Source organism: Papaver somniferum, chromosome 1, assembly GCF_003573695.1.
Source record: "Papaver somniferum cultivar HN1 chromosome 1, ASM357369v1, whole genome shotgun sequence".
In the NCBI taxonomy this organism is placed as follows: Eukaryota; Viridiplantae; Streptophyta; class Magnoliopsida; order Ranunculales; family Papaveraceae; genus Papaver; species Papaver somniferum.
This window is the reverse complement of record NC_039358.1, coordinates 79,691,839-79,713,026: the sequence shown is the minus strand read 5'-3', so window position 1 is coordinate 79,713,026 and position 21,188 is coordinate 79,691,839. Positions and strand designations below refer to the sequence as shown.

General features: G+C 37.1%; 2 protein-coding genes across 2 annotated transcripts; one reads left to right on the top strand and one right to left on the bottom strand.

Moving 5' to 3' along the window:
• Nucleotides 1-10,114: 10,114 nt before the first annotated feature.
• Nucleotides 10,115-11,460, bottom strand: LOC113291676 (protein GDAP2 homolog). Its single transcript, XM_026541181.1, has 3 exons — nucleotides 11,059-11,460; nucleotides 10,677-10,941; nucleotides 10,115-10,556 (listed from the first exon to the last, which is right to left on the bottom strand). The coding sequence occupies exons 1-3, from the start codon at nucleotides 11,186-11,188 to the stop codon at nucleotides 10,340-10,342; spliced, it is 612 nt and encodes a 203-aa protein (XP_026396966.1). The 5' UTR covers nucleotides 11,189-11,460; the 3' UTR covers nucleotides 10,115-10,339.
• A 1,142-nt stretch (nucleotides 11,461-12,602) lies between these two features.
• On the top strand, nucleotides 12,603-13,436 carry LOC113341795. Its single transcript, XM_026586563.1, has one exon. The coding sequence runs from the start codon at nucleotides 12,603-12,605 to the stop codon at nucleotides 13,434-13,436; it is 834 nt and encodes a 277-aa protein (XP_026442348.1).
• The last annotated feature ends 7,752 nt before the right edge of the window (nucleotides 13,437-21,188 follow it).

Below are 21,188 nucleotides of genomic sequence, written 5' to 3'. Positions count from 1 at the left end.
CACGCAATTTTTTAAGCCGATTTTTCCAAAAATGTGTATTGGCCAAAAATACCTACACACATAAAGCACCATAATAAGTACAAAAATGAGCACTATCAATGTATAGAACTGAGACAAATAAGACACAAAATTGTGTCTATCATAACTCGTGCCAAGTCTGGTATTAGTAAGCCAATTCAGAAGTTGTGCCTAACTGCATCCAAGCATGCTTTTCCAGAGTCTGATTTTATGGATCCCACATGCTTCATTGAAGCTGTCAAAAATCCCAAATGGAGGACTGTTATGGATGTGCAAATCAATGCACTTATAAGTAATGGCACTTACTCTTTGGTCAAGTATGAGAAGGGAATGAATGTTGTAGGTTCAAAATGGGTATTCAGGGTAAAGCAAAATCCAGATGGTACTATTAAGCGTCGTAAGGCTCGCCTGGTTGCTAAGGGATTCAACCAACAAGAGGGGATTGATTATGGAGAAACTTTCAGTCTTGTCATCAAGCCCTGCACAATACGTCTTGTTCTGTCTATTGCAGTAATGAACAATTGGCAGCTAAAGCAACTCGATGTGGAAAATGCTTTCCTGCATGGAACATTGGAGGAGGATGTTTACATGAAACAGCCTGCGGAATATGTGGATCCTAACTATCCTGATCATGTATGTAAGCTGCATAAGTCTCTATATGGACTTAAACAAGCCCCACGTGCTTGGTATTCGAAACTGAGTAATTACTTGATTCAGCTGGGTTTCAAGGCCTCTGTTGCAGACAGCTCTCTCTTCATTCTTCAAACCCCAACTGCAGTTACATATGTGTTGGTTTATGTGGATGACATAATTGTCACAGGCTCGAGTTCTAGTCAGATCACTAAGCTTATAATGGATCTAGAAGAGGCATTTGCGTTAAAAGATATGGGTGATCTGTCTTTTTCTTGGGTGTTGAAGTTCTGCGGAAAGACCAAGAATTGATTCTGACTCAGCGCAAGTATATCACTGATCTACTAAAGAAGACGAAACTAAATGGTGCTAAGCCAGTTTGTAGTCTGTTGCCGCCTAATCTGAAGCTTCGCAAGCAAGGCACAGAGAAGTTCACAGATCCAACTTTGTATAGGAGTGTAGTAGGTGCACTACAATATCTTCATCTGACGCGACCTAACATATCCGTAGCGGTTAACAAGGTTTGCCAATATATGCATGACCCTTATGTAGAACATTGGGATCTTGTTAAACGCATCGTTCGATATCTAAAGAGAACTGTGGATTATGGTCTTCATCTTCGCTCAGGTAAAGATTTCACCCTTCATGCTTACTCTGACGCAGATTGGGGTGGAAATCTCGATGACCGCAGATCAACTAGTGGCTTTTGCGTGTATTTTGGGGGTAATCTGATATCGTGGAGTGCCAAGAAACAGAAGACTGTCTCCAAATCTTCAACAGAAGCTGAGTACAGAGGAGTAGCCATTCCCACTTCTGAGTTAATTTGGGTCCAATCTCTGCTACATGAGCTTGGTATCCATGTTTCACCGCCTATCTTATGGTGTGATAACTTAGGTGCTACTTATCTTACTGCGAATCCAGTTTTCCATGCTCGAACGAAACATATAGAGATTGACTACCACTTTGTCAGGGAGAGAGTCGCTAATAAACAGTTGCACGTGCGCTTCATTAGTTCTAGAGATCAACTGGCCGATATTTTCACTAAAGGTTTGTCTACACCAAGATTTCACTTCATCAGGGACAAGTTGCACATCCGTCAACTCCAGTACAACTTGAGGGGAGGTGTTAGACATGCTTAGTCAAGTCAGTTGTTAGACATTGTTAGCTGTGCTAGTCTATTGCCATGTAACTCGGTCTCTTAAGTTAGCTATTTACTTGTTAGGCTGTTGAACTGCTTCCATTATTTTCTGTAACTGCTTGTATGAATCTCCAGTATAAATAACACTCCAGTCTGCACAGGTTATGTGTGGAAGAATTCACCCAAAAACCCTTTCTAACTTTCGTGAAAAACAAAAATTTGATATTGTTGTTTGTACTCGTTGTGTAGCTTTCTTAAAAAGATTTCCAACGATATAAAATTTGTAAAATTCCAATGCGCGGGTTTTTAGATATGTTATATCCAAGTTGCGTTGCCAATTATACCCCTGAAAAATTAGGCTGCATAACGAGTTATGCCTGAAAAATAGCATGCATAACGAGTTATGTATTGATTCTTAATAATTTCGGATTATTTTGGGTGTCACGGTATCTAAAATTAATTGTGGGCCTGACAATAAGAATATTATTTTTTTTGGACCTGCGTCTAATTTTCCAAGAGAAAACCCCTCCACCCCCACTTGCCTTGTGGGCTTTAAAGGGAGCATTTGAATTTGGTCTGGTCATTTCAGTGGTGGGCTTACTCCTCTTCCCCACACCTTCCCTTTCATTGTTGCAAACTTGCAATCATGCCACGCCTCAAAAGTGTATGTGTATAGTTGTTGAACCGACTGACCATTACCCAAGTCTTTCTTAACAGTTTGGCATTGGTTGCTTACCGAAAACTGTTTAATAGGGGATACTCCAGCAACCTAATCCATCCAATAAGAAACTCCAAAATGGTTCCCTTGGAGCATCCACAGTGGGCGAGTATAACCAAATTTATGGGATGAGATCCTAACACAGTGGGACGGAGTAAAGATCAAATTTGGACCAAAGATCAAATTCCAGACCAAATATGGTCGCGACCAAATCCCAAATTCTAATATAGTCGGGCGTAAATTTAAAGTACGCTTGATGCTGGGCGTAAATTTAAAGTACGCTTGTTAACGGGCGTAAACCAAATTTACGTATGTTGGTGGGGCGGAATTTAAATTTACGTTTGTTGCGGGCGTAACATAAATTTACGCCTGATGAGACGGACAGAAGAATTCCGCGCGTTGCCAGGCGGACACCAAAATTCCGCCTGTCTGGGGCGGACACCAAAATTCCGCCTCTCTGGGGCGGACACCAAAATTCCGCCCCTCTCAAACGGACATTTTTTTTACGCCTCATCAAAATTATGAAACATGAAATGAAAATTTTCGAACGTTAGAATGATAAATTTTTCGAACGTTGGCGTTGGAGATTGCGTAGCAGATTTTTGACCGTTGGTAAGATATTTATATCTTTCGAACGTTTGAAATTGAATGTTAATAACGGGTTTATTTTATACCTATATATACCAGATGAATTCCTTTCACATTTTCATACCATTCGTTTGTATTCGGCAACAAAAAAATAGTATCAGGAAGAAAAAATAGTTTTCCATATTTCAAATCATTTTGAAAATTTTCATCGAATCGTTTTTAATTTCAACACCACGAATAGCAAGAGGTCCAAATTTTACGACAATCGAAGATGTCACGATGTGTAAAATTCATTTATCAATATCTCAAGATCCCGGCGTTGGAGCCGATCAATCAGAGATTGCGTTGTGGACTCGTATCAAGGATGATATTGAAGCTCATTTACCGGATAAACCAGAGCGGTCTTGGAGTTCCTGGCAAAAACGATTTCAGGGAATAAGTAAAGAAGTGGCGTTGTTTTCGGCAAAACAGGCGGAAGTGGAAGGTGAATATCATACGGGATGGGGTCCGGAAATGACCGTGAGTATTCTCTCTGTTTTGAAACAATTATTTTCTAATATTGAGATGCCCATGAACCTAATTGTTTTTAAAAACATTAACATCTCGAAGAAGTAAACAAACGGTTTAAGGAATGCAATCATGGAAGAAAATTTAGGCACGAAGAGTGCTACCCCATTGTCATAGAAAATATAAAATATAATCGTCGATCGACTTTTGTTTTTGATACGACGCACGATTTGGATAGTAGCGTGAATACCGAGGAAGATGGCACTCAAGTCGAGTCCGGTAACGACACAGATAAAGGAGACATAGAGAATACATACCTTCGTCAGATGGGAAAAAAAGCAGCTAAACGACTGAAGAAAACCGGGCTAGAGAAATCCAACAGCCAAGAGGAATTGATGGGAATAATTATTACACAGCAAGAAAATTTCAATTCTCATTACCGGGAACAATCAAGATTCAAGACGGAACAAAAAAAGGCCGAGTTTGCACAAAAACAAGCTGAGCATGCGGCTAAAATAGCCAAGGAGGTCGCAGACGATGAATTTCGCATCATGATGATGGATCTTTCCAAATTGGATCATGTACAAAAGGAGTACTTCGAACTTCGAAAGGCTTTAATAGTACGGGACAAAAGGAGCCAATTATAATCGTCAAAACGGGATAGTTCGAACCTTAAGTATTAAGTCTAATAATAAGTGATAATAGTTTTAGTAGTTTATTTACGTTTTAATATGTATTAATTTTGTCATTAGTCGTATTATTATGTAATATTTGGGATTTAATTTTATCTTCATTTAATTTAATCAACTTTAACTTATTTTGTAACATCTTACTTTAATTTACCAAGTGATGAGTATATGAAATAGAGTTAATACATTTCAATAAAATTATTCGTTAAAATAAAATCACATAATTTTTTCATATGGGAAACAACATTTAATTCGAATATTTTGTCCTCGTCTCCAACCTTTTAATTCCCATATTATGCCCATATATGTTCGATTAAGTCATCGCGCAAGCGAATATGCCTATCTTTGATGCGCATATGACGTCGGCGTTGCTCATCTCTAATTTGGGAAAACTCCTCACTGTTGCCTCTTAATATATTAACCGGTGTCGGGTTGCTACGATGATCATAAACATGTGGCCATTCACCGGGTAGACGCTCATCCTCGACTATCATATTATGTAAGATAATACACGTTTTCATGATATAGGCAAGCACATCTGGATTCCACATTCTAGCAGGTTGTTTGATGATTCCAAACTGTTGTTGAAGTACACCAAATCCCCGCTCTACGTCTTTTCTTGCACCCTCTTGCATCGCTGAAAATATCTCTTTTTTCCTACCAAGCGGATGTTTAAACGCCATAATAATAGTAGCAATTTCTGGATATATTCCATCACCTAGATAATACGGCATGTCATAAGAATGACCGTTTACCACATAGTTCACCGGTGGTGCTTTTCCCGTGACCAGACTTCGAAAAACATATGAACGGTTCATCACATTAATATCGTTGTTAGAGCCTGGCATACCAAAAAATGCATGCCAAAACCATAGATCATACGACACCACCGCCTCCAACACAATACTTTCGCTCCCTTTATACGCGGTGTAAGCCCCTGATTCGGCAGACGGACATTTATCCCATTTCCAATGCATGCAATCTAGGCTACCTATCATCCCTGGAAATCCTCTATCTTTGTTTTGGTTGAGCAACAACTCAACATCACCAGCCGTAGGTTCACGCAAATATTCTTTCCCATACACATTGACAATCGACTTGCAGAACCTCCGAGTTGCTTCCAACACCGTGGTTTCGCCTATGCGTAAGTACTCGTCTATTGCATCTGCCGCACATCCATAAGCTAACATTCGCACCGCTGCAGTTACTTTTTGATGAGGGTTTAATCCTAAAACTCCACACGCATCGGGCCTTTGCACAAAATATCTGTCTTCGGCTGTAACACCTTCCACTATTCTGTTAAACAATTGTCGACGCATCCTGAATCTTCTGCGAAAAACATTAGGTGGTTGGTTTGGATACGGAGAAAAATAGTCGTTCCACAGAAGTTCAGCACCAGTCTCACGATCTCTTGGTATTTTGATACGAGTTTGAGGCCATTTAGAATTGGTAACAAGGACTCCCATACTAACGGCCATGTTATTTTGCATAATTGCTATTGAATCATCATCCGAGGAATAAAAACTACTATTAGAAGAAGAAGAAGAAGAAGAAGAAGAAGAAGAAGATGAAACAGAAGAACAATAGTGAGCGGTATTCTCATATGCTTCCATATTCTATCCGAATCAGAATAAGTGTGTGATTGTAAAAAGAGGTGTGTTGGTATTTATAGAGTGAGTGAGGGAGATCACATGCTTCCATTTTCCATCAGGATTAATAAATAAAATAACATAAAGTATTTGACAAATTTTGTAAACTGTTTGTCAGTGAGGTGTTTGTCGTATTGAAATGACTAGTCGGTGAAATTTGATAAAGTATTCAAATAACTACTCGCTGAAATTTGATAGAAATTTGATAAAGTATTGAACTGACTACTCGCTGAAATTTGATTGTCTATTGAAATGACTACTCGCTGAAATTTGATTGCCTATTGAAATGACTACTCGCTGAAATTTGATAAAGGATTCAAATAACCACTCGCTGAAATTTGATAGAAATTTGATTGAGTATTGAAATGACTACTCGCTGACTACACATAACAAAGATAAATAACATAATAAATGTCTAGTATGACTACACATAACAAAGATAAATAACATAATAAATTCAAAGCTAAACCATATAAATAGTCATCACAGGCTAAACATTTCCCGTATCCGGAGGCGCCGATCGCGGTGGGATAAAAGCCGTTCTCGGAATGGGCCTGACCGAGGACGTTGAAGATGATCCTTGACTCATAGAACTCCACACTTGTGGTGGCAATGTGGGGGAAAAGGCGCCGAATCCAATGGAAGGTTGGATGGTGTGTGGCGTTCGGAAAAGAGACAGTTGATACTCCAATTCTGTGATCTTATTATTCTGGTTTCCTATAAGTTCATCTTTCGCTAATAGACACTCCATCCTATCTTTCGTTTCTCGTAATGTAAAATCTCGAAATTGTTTAGTAAAATCAGCATATTCTTGGAATAATGCATAACTATCGCCCTGTCATGAAAAAATGAGATAGATGAGATTTTTTTTTTTTTGAAATAAGCAATGTAAAGTTGAACGAACACTTACGGGCGATAATTGTTGTTGCGGTGGAATAAGAACATGTTCATCTGGTTTTCCAAGTTCGGTAGAATAGAAGTCACCGCTGTACCCAAATGTTTGGACCTCCCAATCAGGATGTGTCACATATTTTCTGAAATTAGTAACCTTTTTCCAATACTCTAAATATACTTCATACTGCACAACTTGCACCACCTCGGTTGCATCAACAAAACCGTCCGCTAGCAGGAGTTTTGCTTGGTTATCACCCAAATGCCCAATAATTACATGTAGTTTCATGGGAACAGCAAACGAGGGATGGTTTTGCCTCCAACATCTTTCTCCTAAATAAACATTATGCTGTATAACCAAAAAGGGAATATAATTGTAGTGAGTACGTTATTAATTAGATAAATAACGAAAAATAAAAAACTATGTTATTGACGATTAATATTAATGATATAATATAAAAAATCATGTCTAACTCACAACGCCATTCCAAGAAAATATCCATCTCGAGTCCGACAGCTTCCTAGCAGACTTTCCCATCTCAGAACTGAGGACGTCGGTGTATGATTCCCATGGGTGCCATGTCACTTGGTCAATCGTCAGCTGATTCAGTAAAATCCTACAACGAATAATATCATTCTGACACCTCCTTCCATTCCATCTGGAAATTACAGGCCATTTCTGTTCATTACCGGTCATTGAGATGTCTGGTCGACATATGCCTAGGTATTCATACCCCCAAAACTAGTCCATAAAATTAATGAATCAAATTAATATATCCAAGGAAATAAACTTAAATGAAAATATACTTTACGTTGAAAATTAAAATAAAATCGATTACCAAAATACCTCTAATATTTGGAAGGGCCCGCTTAGTGCCTTCTGTTGTTTCCTACAAGCTTGTCGGAGACCTGCATATAATCTCGAAAAGGCACTACCGCCCCAGTCAAGGTCTTGTATTTTATCAATTTTTTCGAAAGCAGCTAACCATCTAGCATCAATATAGTTCTTTGCATTAGGAAAGAAAAATTGACCCAAAACATACATAAAAAAGGCAATTGCTATTCTATGGGCGAGGAGAGAATCTTCATTAGCCGCCACCAACTTATCTTCTTTGAAGTATGAGCTTAAATATGTAATTGTAATTGAGTTTGATATCCACGACGCGCCTCTTGTTCCCTGTGTGATATCCGGAAAAATCTTCTCACGGACATAGTCAAATTGGTATAGGCTCGAATCATACGGAACTACATAACCATCACCGATACTCAGTCCAGTTAACATGACCCAATCTAATGGCGTGAACCCCATCTCACCAAATGGAAAATGGAACGTGTTGGTTGTATCCCAAAACCTCTCAACAATATAATCAACAACGGCATGTTGGGTAACGCTACACTCTATGTTCAACAATTTTTCCCACCCCGCTTTTTCAATCAAATATTTAACTCTAGGACAATGTATTGAAATAAATTTATAATAATGAATTACCGATGCCAGACATCCACGATGTTTAAACTTAAATGTTGGTGCGTCTGAAAATGTAATGTCTTCAGTAGCGTGCGGCTTATCATCTTCCACTATAGGAAACCTCCCTAACCCGGGGACGTCGACCTCCTCAATTTGACCGGTAGAGATTAAGTTATAATCAGCTTCGGTAGATTTTTGTCTCTTGTTGGTCTTTTGGCGACCACTAAACCTCGATATAAACTTGTTCATTCTACGCACAAACATGTTAAATACAATTTCATAATTAAAAGACCAATCCACGAACCATAATAGACATAAATTTAACCGAACAAAATTTCAACATCATAAAATTCCATAAACATAAATTTAACCAAAAAAATAATTATCCAATTAACTATATTTATAACTATTTATAATTAACAAAAAATTCAATTAAAATACGAAACTAAATTAACAAAAAGATAAATTAAATTAAATCACGTAACTAAATTAACAAAAAATAATTATCCAATTAACTATATTTATAACTATTTATAATTAACAAAAAAATAAATTAAATTACGAAATTAATTTAACAAAAAAATATATTAAATTAAATCATGTAACTAAATTAACAAAAAATAATTATCCAATTATTAATATTTATAACTATTAAATAAAACAAAAAATTAAATTAAATTACGAAACAGTAACAAAAGTAATAACATTAACATTAACATACTATTGGATTAAGATGTGATTAACCCAATTTTAATAAGATTTGATTAACCCAATATGAATATCCAATTAGTAATAAAGTCTGATTCAATTTTCAACGTAAAAACCCTAAATAAATTCGAACAAAAAATACAATACATGATATTATTATTACACAAATTGAAATAAATTCGAACAAAAAATACAATACATGATATTATTATTACACAAATTGAATAAAGAAAGTAGAAAATACATACCTTATAATGGAGTTTTTAGGGTTTTTGTGGAGTTTTTAGGGTATTTGTACGGTTGGTAGATGGGAATGGAGAAGAAGAATATGAACTGAAGAGGAGCGGTGAAGCAAAGAAGAATATGAACTGTGTAAGAATATGAACTGTGGAAGAAAATGAACTGAGAAGAAGAAGGCTCGTGTAGAAGAGATGGGTTGTGGTTGGGAAGGAGAGGCGGTATTGGTGGAAGGGGCGGTTCATTAAGATTACGCCCGATTTGATCAGACGGACAGGAAGAGTACGCCATAACCCTAAACCCTAATGAAAACCTACTGGGCGGAAATTTTGGTTACGCCCGTCTCAGGCGTAATAATATTTTACGCCTGACAAATTCATCACGCGGACAGAAGATGTCCGTCCGTACAATTCATCACGCGGACACCAGATGTTCGCCCGTCTGATCTCACACGTGCTGTGTGACCGTGTTTAACTCGGGCGGAATTTAGTTTTACGTTTCTTCGAGCGGTCATTTGGAATCCGTCTGATCAACGGGCGGAATTTAAGATTCCGCCCCTTACCAAACGTAATTTATATTTACGCTCGATAACAAACGTGATTTATATTTACGCCCGTTTGAACGTAATTTATAATTCCGCGCAGAAATGAAACGTAACTGATACTTCCGCCCGTCTTCATGCATAAAATTGTTTTACGCGCGACCAAATTTGGTCTTCTCCCCATAACGTCACAATACAGATTAAACTCATATTTAGTCTTTTTTTTTGGTCTTTGATCTTTGAGTTTAGTCGTACCATTGCAGTCGCTCTTGGGGACATCATTTTTGATCACGACTTCTCTGCCTTATATTCGGTGGTATTTTGGATAAATGTAAAACCGACAATCAAAAGAAAAATCTATCACTGATGAATATTTACAATTATCCACAGGACAACATAGAGAAAGGACACACTCATCCCCAAACAACACAAACAACACTTAGAAAACAAAGTTTTAAAAACCCTAATACCAAAGGCCCATTTTAGACTTTCAAGCCTTCATTTTTTTCATTTCTATTTTTTTTCCGCAACTCTCACTGGTACCATCATCTTTCTGTCTACGAGATGCACCTCATAGAGTAAGGCGTCGGAGATTCCATAGCCGGTGCACCATATACCCTAGGATGATCACTTTCCATTCCGTAATCCATCATCGGACGGTACTCGAGCGTTTCATCATGATCATACACAAAATCAGGGATTTCGATTTCTTGTCTCCTGATATGGTCCCACAGAAAGTCTAACCTATTCACATACTTCAACTTCGCGTACAACCTGAACCACAAACAAGAAAAGAAAAAAAATCACCATTAGGTTAAAAATCCCTGAAATTATTCTCCGCTATATGCGCAATTAAGATAATATCTGTAGAAAATAACTAATATGCGCACTTACCCTCCACTGAACAAGAAACGGCCAAAGGTTGCTAAGAAAATCTTTGATTGTAAACCAGGATGAACAAAATAAACCGCCTCAAGATTCTCTTTAATGTTGATAGGAAGAGCTTCGTAAATTGATCGTAGAGTTGAAATTCCAGGAAAATTATCACTTCTTTGAACATCTGTATGAACATACACCACAGAGAATGGCCTTTCTCCTAATTTTGGAAATATCTTCTCTTCCAAATATTTCTTCAATGATTCTGCACTCAATTCCCTTGCTGTTTCCATCAAAATCAAAGAAAAAAAATACAATCAAAATCTACATAAAAGAAATGTAAAAGAACATCAATATCTGTAAAAGAAATTATCATAAATTCAAGAAAATGAAAACTTACCAGGCAAGAATTTTCCGATGATGCGAAGAATCTTACGGCCACGCTTATCACGACCTTGGATCTTGAAGATTTCCATCTTCTCAATAAGTTGCCCTTGATCAGAAACACTGTTTGCTGTTACGATTTGCATGATTTGTATAAGATAATTAAAAATTAACGATTGAAACAAAAGAAACTCAAAAAGAACAAAGTACTCTGCGATAAAGACGGTTTTTGATTTGGGTGGAGAAACGAATGGAGAAATGGGATCTATTTATATATGTGGATTTAAGAGAGAGAATAGAAGATTTTGCAGAATGAAACGGCAACTTGTTCTGTAGCTCAGTTAAGAGAAATCCAAATAAGCCCAGAAAAGAGGATATTCTAAAGCATCTTCCAATTTCTGAACAATAGGGATCAGTTTGATGAGGAGGAGTTCACGGTTCAATGTTATGTGCAAACTGACACGTGTGGGTCCCTTTATAACTCTCTATAACTAACCCTAGATTGTTTGACGGATGAGATGTTCTCCGTTTGGTATGGGTTTTGCGAGATTAATGGTTTGTGATTTAATTGGGAAGGATAATTACTACAAATGCCATTGATAACGGCGACTTGAAAGTTGAAAGAGAAAGGATTCTGTTGCCGTTTTGTTATTTGCCGTTATTAATAAAGAAGAAAGAATTTATCTTTCTATCTTCTTATCTTGAACTTGAAGGAGAAGAGTTCAACTGGGGAACTTGCCTTTGGGTTTCGTCGACTGTTTCAATCCGAGAATTGTAAAAGAACAAACATGTCTCCTCATGGAAATAAATACAAGCAATAACTGACGATGTCGTTGTATGAGTTAAAGAGTTTAAACGTTAAGGGTCCACGATGGTTTTGTTGGTAACATTAGATATGGGACACATCCATTTTCATTCATCACAAAAGAGGAAAAGAAAATAATCTCCATCAAACCATTTTTTTCTTTTTCTTTCTGTCTTTCTGAAATCAAATATTTTATTACCAAAAACTAAAAATTACCGAAAGAAAAAAAATTTCCATAAATACAAGGAGGAGGCACGTTATCATCGGATAACATATTTTGCCATGCTTCAAGAAAAAAAAAATATATTATAGGACCTACGATCCATGGATATGCGGTCCATTAGATGATTAGGATTTTCCCCTTGTTATGTATATAAAGAATATTATGCCTATGTAATATCTCCCTGCCTCTTTTATCAATAAGAAGTTCCCCTTTCTCATTCTCTTGGTTTTACCTAATTATACCTCTAAAACGTTATCAGCACGATTCACGCCGCTGAATTTTTTTTTTTTAGTTGGATCTGTATTGTCGGTTTTTCTCTCCATCAAGAACAGTATGTAGGAGCATTCCCCTTCCCACGATTTCCCAATCCATTTTTGGATCTTCTGTTTTTGGTCAAATACGGAGATGGACCCAATTCGACCTGAATTTGAGCTTTTGGACTCAGTTGGACTTGAGTACCACCGCTACCATCGAGCCTTCAACCGTTGCAAATGTTGTTCCAGCGACTGAAAAAGAAAAGGCCAATGCCCTCATGTTTCTCAAGAGGAATATTGACCCTAACTTACGATGGGGATACCACCACTTTAAAACACCAAAGAAATTATGGGATGCTCTCGAACGTCGTTTCGGGAATATTCACTACTCTTTACTTCCACAACTACAAGTCCAGTGGAATGAAATCCGCTTCTTGGATTATGTCAAAGTGAATGATTTTCAAAAAGACATGTTGCAGCTACAAGCACGTCTGGATTTTTGTGGCACCAAACTAACTGATGCTGAAATGATCCAAAAGACATTGTCAACTTTCCCAACATCTTCAATGATACTAGCGAATCAGTACCGATCGGAGGTGGATAACAAAAGGATAACCACTTTTAGTAAGTTGATTAACTTACTTCAAGTCGCCGAAACGCATAACGAAATCCTTGTTAACAATAATGCCAGGGTTATGGGAAAAAAGAAAGTTCCTGAAGCAAATTATGGCAAAGTTAACAGAGGAAAGAACCCCAAAAGTAAGAGAGGTGGACATGCTGATCATTCACCTTCCCATGATTCACATTCCCGTACTCCATACGCACGTGGAGAAAGCAACACACGTGGAAGAGGATACAAGGGACCCAACAGAGGTCACAGGCGTGGCCAAGGGAGTGGTGGTAACTCAAATGTTTGGAACAGAGATTTACCTTCTGGCCCAAGTGGTGACAGCTCCAAGGTCGAGAAAGCTCCAAGAAATCCCCCTATTAAGAAGGACGAAGTTGGAAACGAGCCTTGTTATAGGTGTGGATCTACTGCACATTGGTACCAGCAATGCAAGGCTAGTAACAAAGTTGCATACATCTACAAGAAGTATCGAGAGTTTGTGTAACAAGAAGCTCACTATCTGGAAGAAGATGAGAATGCCCCTGACGTCAACCTGACAATATCAGATTTCCAAGGCAACAAGAGTCATGCCATATTGGATACACCTGATTTCGATTGAAAATGCTTCTTTAGTTACCTTTTTTGATCTTAGACATTTATTTTATTGTTTTACGTCTTAGTAGACTTTGGTTTAAATAATTTTTCTTGATGGCTTGGACTACTTTATATGTCATCATGATTAACTTATGAATGGATTATCTATGAGCATTTATTTTGATGATAGTTTAATAGATTTTTTTTACTTTGATAATCTGTTATTTAGCATGTGTATTAGAATGAAAATTATATCATTCTAGTAAGACTCAAATTCTCTAAAGTACACGAGATAAATTATTCGGATTTTGTAACGATACCACATTATCTACTTGTAGTAATGTCTCAAGGAGAGATTGAATGTCTGGCTGATAGTGGAACCACCCATACTATCTTAAGAAATAGACAATTGTTTGTTAACTTGACCTCTTATAATACATCTATGACTACGATGATTGGATCATCACAAGTGATAATTGGGCGAGGTCATGCTCAATTCATGTTGCCTAATGGAACAGTGATTAAAGTCACATAAGCTCTATATGCACCAAGATCTAACCACACCTTGTTAAGTTTCAAAGATATTCATGCAAACGGTTATCATTTGGAAACTCACAGTGAAAATGGAATTGAATACATACATGTTACCTCTAATGAATGTGGAAGAAAACACATTTTAGAGAAACTAATGAGTTAATCTAGTGGATTATACCTCACTACTATTCGGGTCATTGAATCTCATGTTGTTACTGACGATGAGTTGTTGAATAGTGACTCATACAGGCTTTGACACGACCGATTAGGGCACCCAGGTCGTGACATGATGATCTGTGTTTTAAAGAACTCACATGGACATCCCTTTTTTCGAGGAAAAAATAGAATGGGACAACAGACTGTCACAGTGCAAAGTAACCAACTACTAACTGGTCAGTGTGTTACTCCAACACGATAGTTGTCTTCTCAAGAAACTGATCCCATTCTGCTTCATTGACTATGTCAAAAGCATATCATTTATTTTGCAAAGCATGATCTTTAGCAAAAACATGATCGAGACCATCCTATGCTAAAGATACCAAACAAAATATCTCATTTTTGCATAGAATACAAGGTGATATTTGTGGACCTACACATCCAGAATGCGGACCATTCAGGTATTTTATGGTTCTGGTAGATGCTTCGACTCGTTGGTCACATGTTGCATTATTGTCCACAAGAAATGCTACATTTGCAAAGATCCTAGCACAAATTATTCGTTTGAGGGCTCACCACCCTGATTATCCTATCAAGTATATCATACTTGATAATGCTGGAGAATTCACATCAAAAGGATTTGATGATTACTGTATGTCTAATGGAATAGACGTAGAGCATCCCGTACCCCATATTCACACTCAAAATGGTCTCGCAGAAGCTACTATCAAAAGGTTAAAGATGATATCTAGGGCACTGGTTATGCGTACCAACCTGCCTATTACTGCATGGGGATACGTTATTTTGCATGCAGCTCTACTTATTCGTTTTCGACCCACTGTTAGCCAATCATTTTCTGCGTACCAGTTGGTAACTGGATATGAGCCTGATATTTCACACTTACGCACATTTGGTTGTGTCGTATATGTGCCTATTACGCCCCCACGGCGTACTAAAACGGGTCCACAAAGACGATTAGGTATTTATGTTGGATATGAATCCCCAACTATTATCCGCTATTTAGAACCTTTGACAGGCGATCTTTTTACCGCTAGATTTGCGGATTATCACTTTGATGAGACAACCTTCCCGTCGTTAGGGGGAGATAAGAAAAAGGATTTTCTAAGGGAACGACAGGAATTTTCGTGGTGTGTTCCCACGTTGTCTCACCTTGATCCCCGTACTCCACAATGTGAGAGTGAAGTGAAACGAATCACGATCTTCAATATGTATCAGATTCAATGCCTGATGCATTTACTGATATCGCCAAAGTGACGAGATCACACAAACCAGCTGCAAACGTGTCTGCAAGGTTAGAAATCCCTACTATGGGACATAGCACTCTAAATAGAGATGCTAAGCTTATACTTGGCGGAAGTGTAGCTGAGGCCGTGGTCCCCCAAAGGAAAAGGGGAAGGTCACCTGGTTCGATAGATACTCACCCAAGGAAGAAAAGAGTGAGTAAGGCACAATCCGATCCATTTATCATTAATGCAGATAATCCTTCTCATGAGGTTGTCTCTGATTATAGTTATGTCCATGAATCAATACTGGAGGACGCTCCGATGTTTGAAATGATTCCAGAGAACAAAGAAATCTCTATGGATTATGAGAGTGAATATGTGTTGATGGAAAGATCCTCCACGCATATTGATGATATATTTGCATATATGGTTGCTCGAGAAATCATAGAGAACGATGATATCGAACCACGCTCTATAGCAGAATGCCAAAGAAGAATAGATTGGCCTAAATGGAAAGTTACAATCTAGGAAGAACGAGATTCACTGGCAAAGAGACAGGTATTTGGTGCAGTAGTGCTAACCCCACTAGGTGTAAAACCTGTAGGACATAAATGGGTATTTTGTCAGAAAGCGTAATGAGAAGAATGAAGTCGTAAGATATAAGGCTCGCCTAGTGGCGCAAGGTTTCTCACAACGCCCTGGAATTGATTATGAAGGAACATATTCTCATGTAATGGACGTCATAACTTTCTGCTACTTAGTTAGTTTGGTAGTTTCAGAAAGACTTGAAATGCAGCTTATGGATGTGGTTACAGCATATCTCTATGGGGATCTTGATTCAGAGATATACATGAAAGTGCCTGATGGCCTTCCATTGCCCGAATCAAATAACTCTAAACCACGGAGTGCGTTTTCAATTAAGTTGAAACGCTCACTTTACGGATTAAAACAATCTGGGCGGATGTGGTATACCTGTCTAAGTGATTATTTGATTGGGAAGGGATATACAAATAATGAGTTATGCCCCTGCGTATTTATAAAGAAAACGAGTTCCGGATTTGCAATTATAGTTGTTTTTGTTGATGATATGAACATAATAGGCACTCTTGATGAAATAAGAGAAACCACAAGCTATCTGAAATCTGAATTTGAGATGAAAGATCTTGGGAAAACTCGGGTTTTTCTAGGTTTTGAACTAGAACACCGAGCCTCTGGAATACTAATCCACCAGTATGCATATGTCCATCAGATGCTCAGGAAATTTAATATGGACAAAGTGCACCCCGCTAGCACTCCCATGATTGGTCGAAGCTTAGATGTAAATAAGGATCTATTTCGTCCCAAGCAAGATGACGAAGAAGTATTAGGAGATGAAACTCCTTACCTAAGTGCAATAGGCGCATTATTGTACTTAGTACAATGTACTCGACAAGACATTTCATTCTCAGTGAACTTGTTAGCTAGATATAGCTATGCGCCAACGCAGCGTCATTGGAATAATATAAAGAATGTATTTAGATACCTTAAAGGAACCACTGACATGGGTTTATTTTTTCCATATGAGGACAAAAGGAGGAATGCTAAGACAAACCCCTACAATGAAACCCCAAACAATATTTTGGTTGGTTTTGCTGATGCTAGGTACCTTTCAGACCCACATAATGCTCACTCTCAAACTGGTTATGTATTTACCATAGGGAACACAGCGATATCCTGGCGATCGACCAAGCAAACTCTTGTGGCTACCTCTACGAACCACTCTGAGATCATTTCCCTACATGAGACAGTTCGTGAGTGTATATGGTTAAAGTCTATCATTACACATATTCAAGGGACAAGTGGTTTGAATTCTACCACTGAAGAGCCGACATGCATATATGAAGATAATGCATCCTGTATCGAAAAAATGAAGCAAGGGTATATCAAGGGTGATAATACAAAACATATTTCAACAAAGTTGTTTTACAGTCAGCAACAACAATATCTCTTAAACATTCAAATCAGCAAAGTACCGTCTGATGAGAATGTGGCAGACTTATTTACTAAGTCACTTCCTAAGTCCTTATTTGAAAAGCACGTAAAGAGTATTGGACTAAGGAAATTATCCGAACTCCCTTGAACACAATCAGGGGGAGATGACGACATCAGGGGGAGTATCTGATGATATGATGTCGACATATAGCTTGGTGCGCTGAACTCTTTTTCCCTTAACCGAGATTACTTTTTCCCACCGGGTTTTGTTACTCGGGAAGGTTTTTAATGAGACGACACCAAGATTACAATTTCTCAATTGAGGTTTTTCTTTTTCCACAGGGTTTTTCTATTTTAGAAATTTCAGAAGCAACAAGGGAAGTGGTCAACTTTATGGAGCAACTTTACTAGGACTCAGCACGTTGTACTCTTTTCCCTTCGTCAAGGTTTTGTCCCATTGGGTTTTTCCTTGTCAAGGTTTTAATGAGGCAACACATTTGAAGTTCCACTTATGAACCGCACAAGGGGGAGTGTTATAGGGCCTACGACCCATGGATGTGCGGTCCATTATATGACTAGGATTTTCCCTTTGTTATGTATATAAATAACATTATACCTATGTAATATCTCCCTGCCTCTTTTATCAATAAGAAGTCCCCCTTTATCTTTCTCTTGGTTTTACCTAATTATACCTCTAAAAAAACATATTTTGCCAAGGCCAACTTGGGGAGAGGCTAAAAAAACTTAAGATTTTATATTCAAGTTAAGAAATCGCAAAAATATTATTTATGCTAGTAGCCTAACACGTGGTTTTGATCTTGACTTTGATCGGGAGATTTTGACCAAAAGTCAAGGTTTTTGGTTTTCAAAAAATTCCTGATTTCGGGTGTTTTTATTCATTAAGTTCAAAGAGAATCAATGGTTAAATCTAATTCGAAAACTGATATTTTTCGTTACATGAACAAGGAAGAAGTGGAGATGATTGGTTGTATTTTTTCGAAATGATTTACTTCATGATAATATAAATGATTGGAAATTCAATCTTATTAGAAGATTGTAGTTTTATAAGTTAAAACTTAAGAGTGCCGAGAAGATTCTTTGTGACAAAATTAGATGATCAGGGATTATATATGTCAGGGATTTGGAAAGTTGAGGGATAATATGGTAAACTTAGAATTGGATTCTTAACTTCAAATCAGAGCATCATAAAGTTTCTTCAGCTTTTGTGTGGATAAAATTTTTTTGTCTTACTTTGGAATATCGGAAGGAAGAGATATTATTATCAATTGTCAAAGCTTTAGGGAGACCAGTCCAAGCTGATGAAACAACCTTGAAGAATGATATTGTTTTTTTTTTTACTAACATCCTAGTTGAAGTTTGGGTGCAATGTAAGTTTGGTGGTTTTTTCTGAAATATTGGAATTTTTAAGGTGCCAAATTTTTTGTAGTCATTGCAAGATTTCAGAATGCAAAGCAATAAGATACGTGATGAACAAGCATGTAAATGAAAATGCTATAATTATTGGAGCTAAAAAAGTCATACAAAAAAAAGGAGTTGGTAAAGAGACATCATTTGCTAGTGTTGGTACTTTTTCAGGTTTCGATATTGTTAGTCACGGAAGGAAATTATTGATAACGCTCTTAAGGATATTAGTAACTCTCAAAATCTTATAATTGAAAAGTCTTTAAGCGGCACGATGTTGCTAATAAGACAAATATAATATTAGTACTCCAAATATTTTTTGCAAACATGGGAGCAGGAAAGATATTGGAATAATGCAATAGTGTGGAACAAAAAGTCTCTGAAGTAAATTTTATGTAATTAGTGGTGCAAAATTGTTAGCACTTGTCTTCCGATGGTACATAGGAAGTTGGTACCTCGTTAGCTACTAAAGGTGATTCTAAAAATCCGCTTTTACAAGATTACAAAATGAGTAATAATGATATTAGTCCTAGTTAAAAACCATTTTGATAATGGGGAAAGAGAAATTTAAGAAAATCTTCGGATTATTATTTTCCGTTAGAGCATTACTTGGTCAAACTCATAAGTTTTGGTATATCAAGCTTGTTGTCATATTTAGTTGATCAAAACCATATATTGATTTATAGTCTACTAGAGTTAGTCTCGGATTAGGAATTGAGCTAGTAGTTGAGTATCAGAATTCACCAAGCAAAATGTCTTTAGTTCATTTTTAGCTTCATGTGGAGAAAATTCAAAGAAAACTTGCCATCTAGAAAGATAAGGTTCTCTCATTTCAAGACAGAATTATCTCGGTGAAATCTGTTCTTAGTGCAATAAAACCTCCATGTACCGATACTTCATATATTAACTGAAAATTTAGTCCGAACTTGTAAAATCTTATATAGGATAACCTCTCTATATTAATAATTTTGTTAGGTCCCAAGTGTATTAATATATGGAGTTTTTACTGTCGTAACATGCTTGTTCATAACATGGATGTGTATAAATGGAAAAGAAGAATTATAAGTAAATGTCAGTGGTTAATAGGGAACTTTTTGTAGACTTGAGATCCAAATATAGAAATCATTTACCATGGCTTGGGATGAAGTTTGTACTCCTTTGAGTGAAGGTAGCTTAGGCATAAGAAGGATAAAGGTTGTTATAAATAAACCCTTACTCGTGAAGTTGGTATAGAGATTAATTACAATAAAGAATAAATCGTCCGATTTTTTTTGTTAGTATATAAATAAAAGTCTATGTGCATTACTTAAAACATAAAATCTTATATCTGGAGTATAAGACCGGATTATTAGTTGAGTTTCCTGTTCACCTTGATTTATCTAAAGACATAAACAAAACCAAAATAGACATATATGTGGGAGACAAATTTGTTTATAAGTCTTCGACTTTGGGTCGTAACAACTCTTAGTTGTGGGTGAGATCAGCTAAGGGAATCACGTGCGCAGAATCCAGCTGGGATTCAAGAGGTGTAAGCAACGCGACTGTACCTTAATCGGTGTGAGACTTGGTTAGGGCTCAACTACATTCCAGTCTGAAGTTAACTTGTAGTAGGCTAGAGTCTGTAGCGGCTTAATACAGTGTGATGTTCAAATCTGGACTAGGTCACGGGGTTTTTCAGCATTTTCAGTTTCCTCGTTAACAAAATTTCTGGTGTCTGTGTTATTTCTTTTCTGCATTATATTTGTTTATATAATTGAAATATCACAGGTTGTGCGCAGTTCAATCAGTTGATAAATCCGACCTTGATTGTTGGATAGAACTTGATTGACACTTGGACATTGGTCGTTGGTACCGTCCAAATAATTCTCATATCAATCAGTGTCACGGATTTCGATCTAGTTGATTTACTGATTGTATTGATAAATATATAAAGCTCTTTGATATATTTCTTGATTGAGTCTCACTTTTAAGTTGGTGCTCTCGGAATTATATTGGAGTTTAGTCCATACAGATTGCCGAACGAAATATTGGGTGTGGTTTTTATACCCCCGCGTTTTCAAGAAGGATACACAAATTTTGGTATTTGATCAAAAATGTGATTTCTCAGTGGTTGTTGTTGTAGCACATATAAGAGTCAAGTATCCTAAGGTGAATTGGACTTATAAATTTTGGTCGAGGTATATTCATCCAAGCATTTTAGATAACATTTTGAAATTTTTAGAAAATTTTGTGCTACTGATGTTAAGATTCAACCTAACAGTTTTGAGTTAGCTTCAAATTGTTGTTTATGTGGACGTGATATAGATCGTCTAGATAAATATCCTCTGAATATGTGG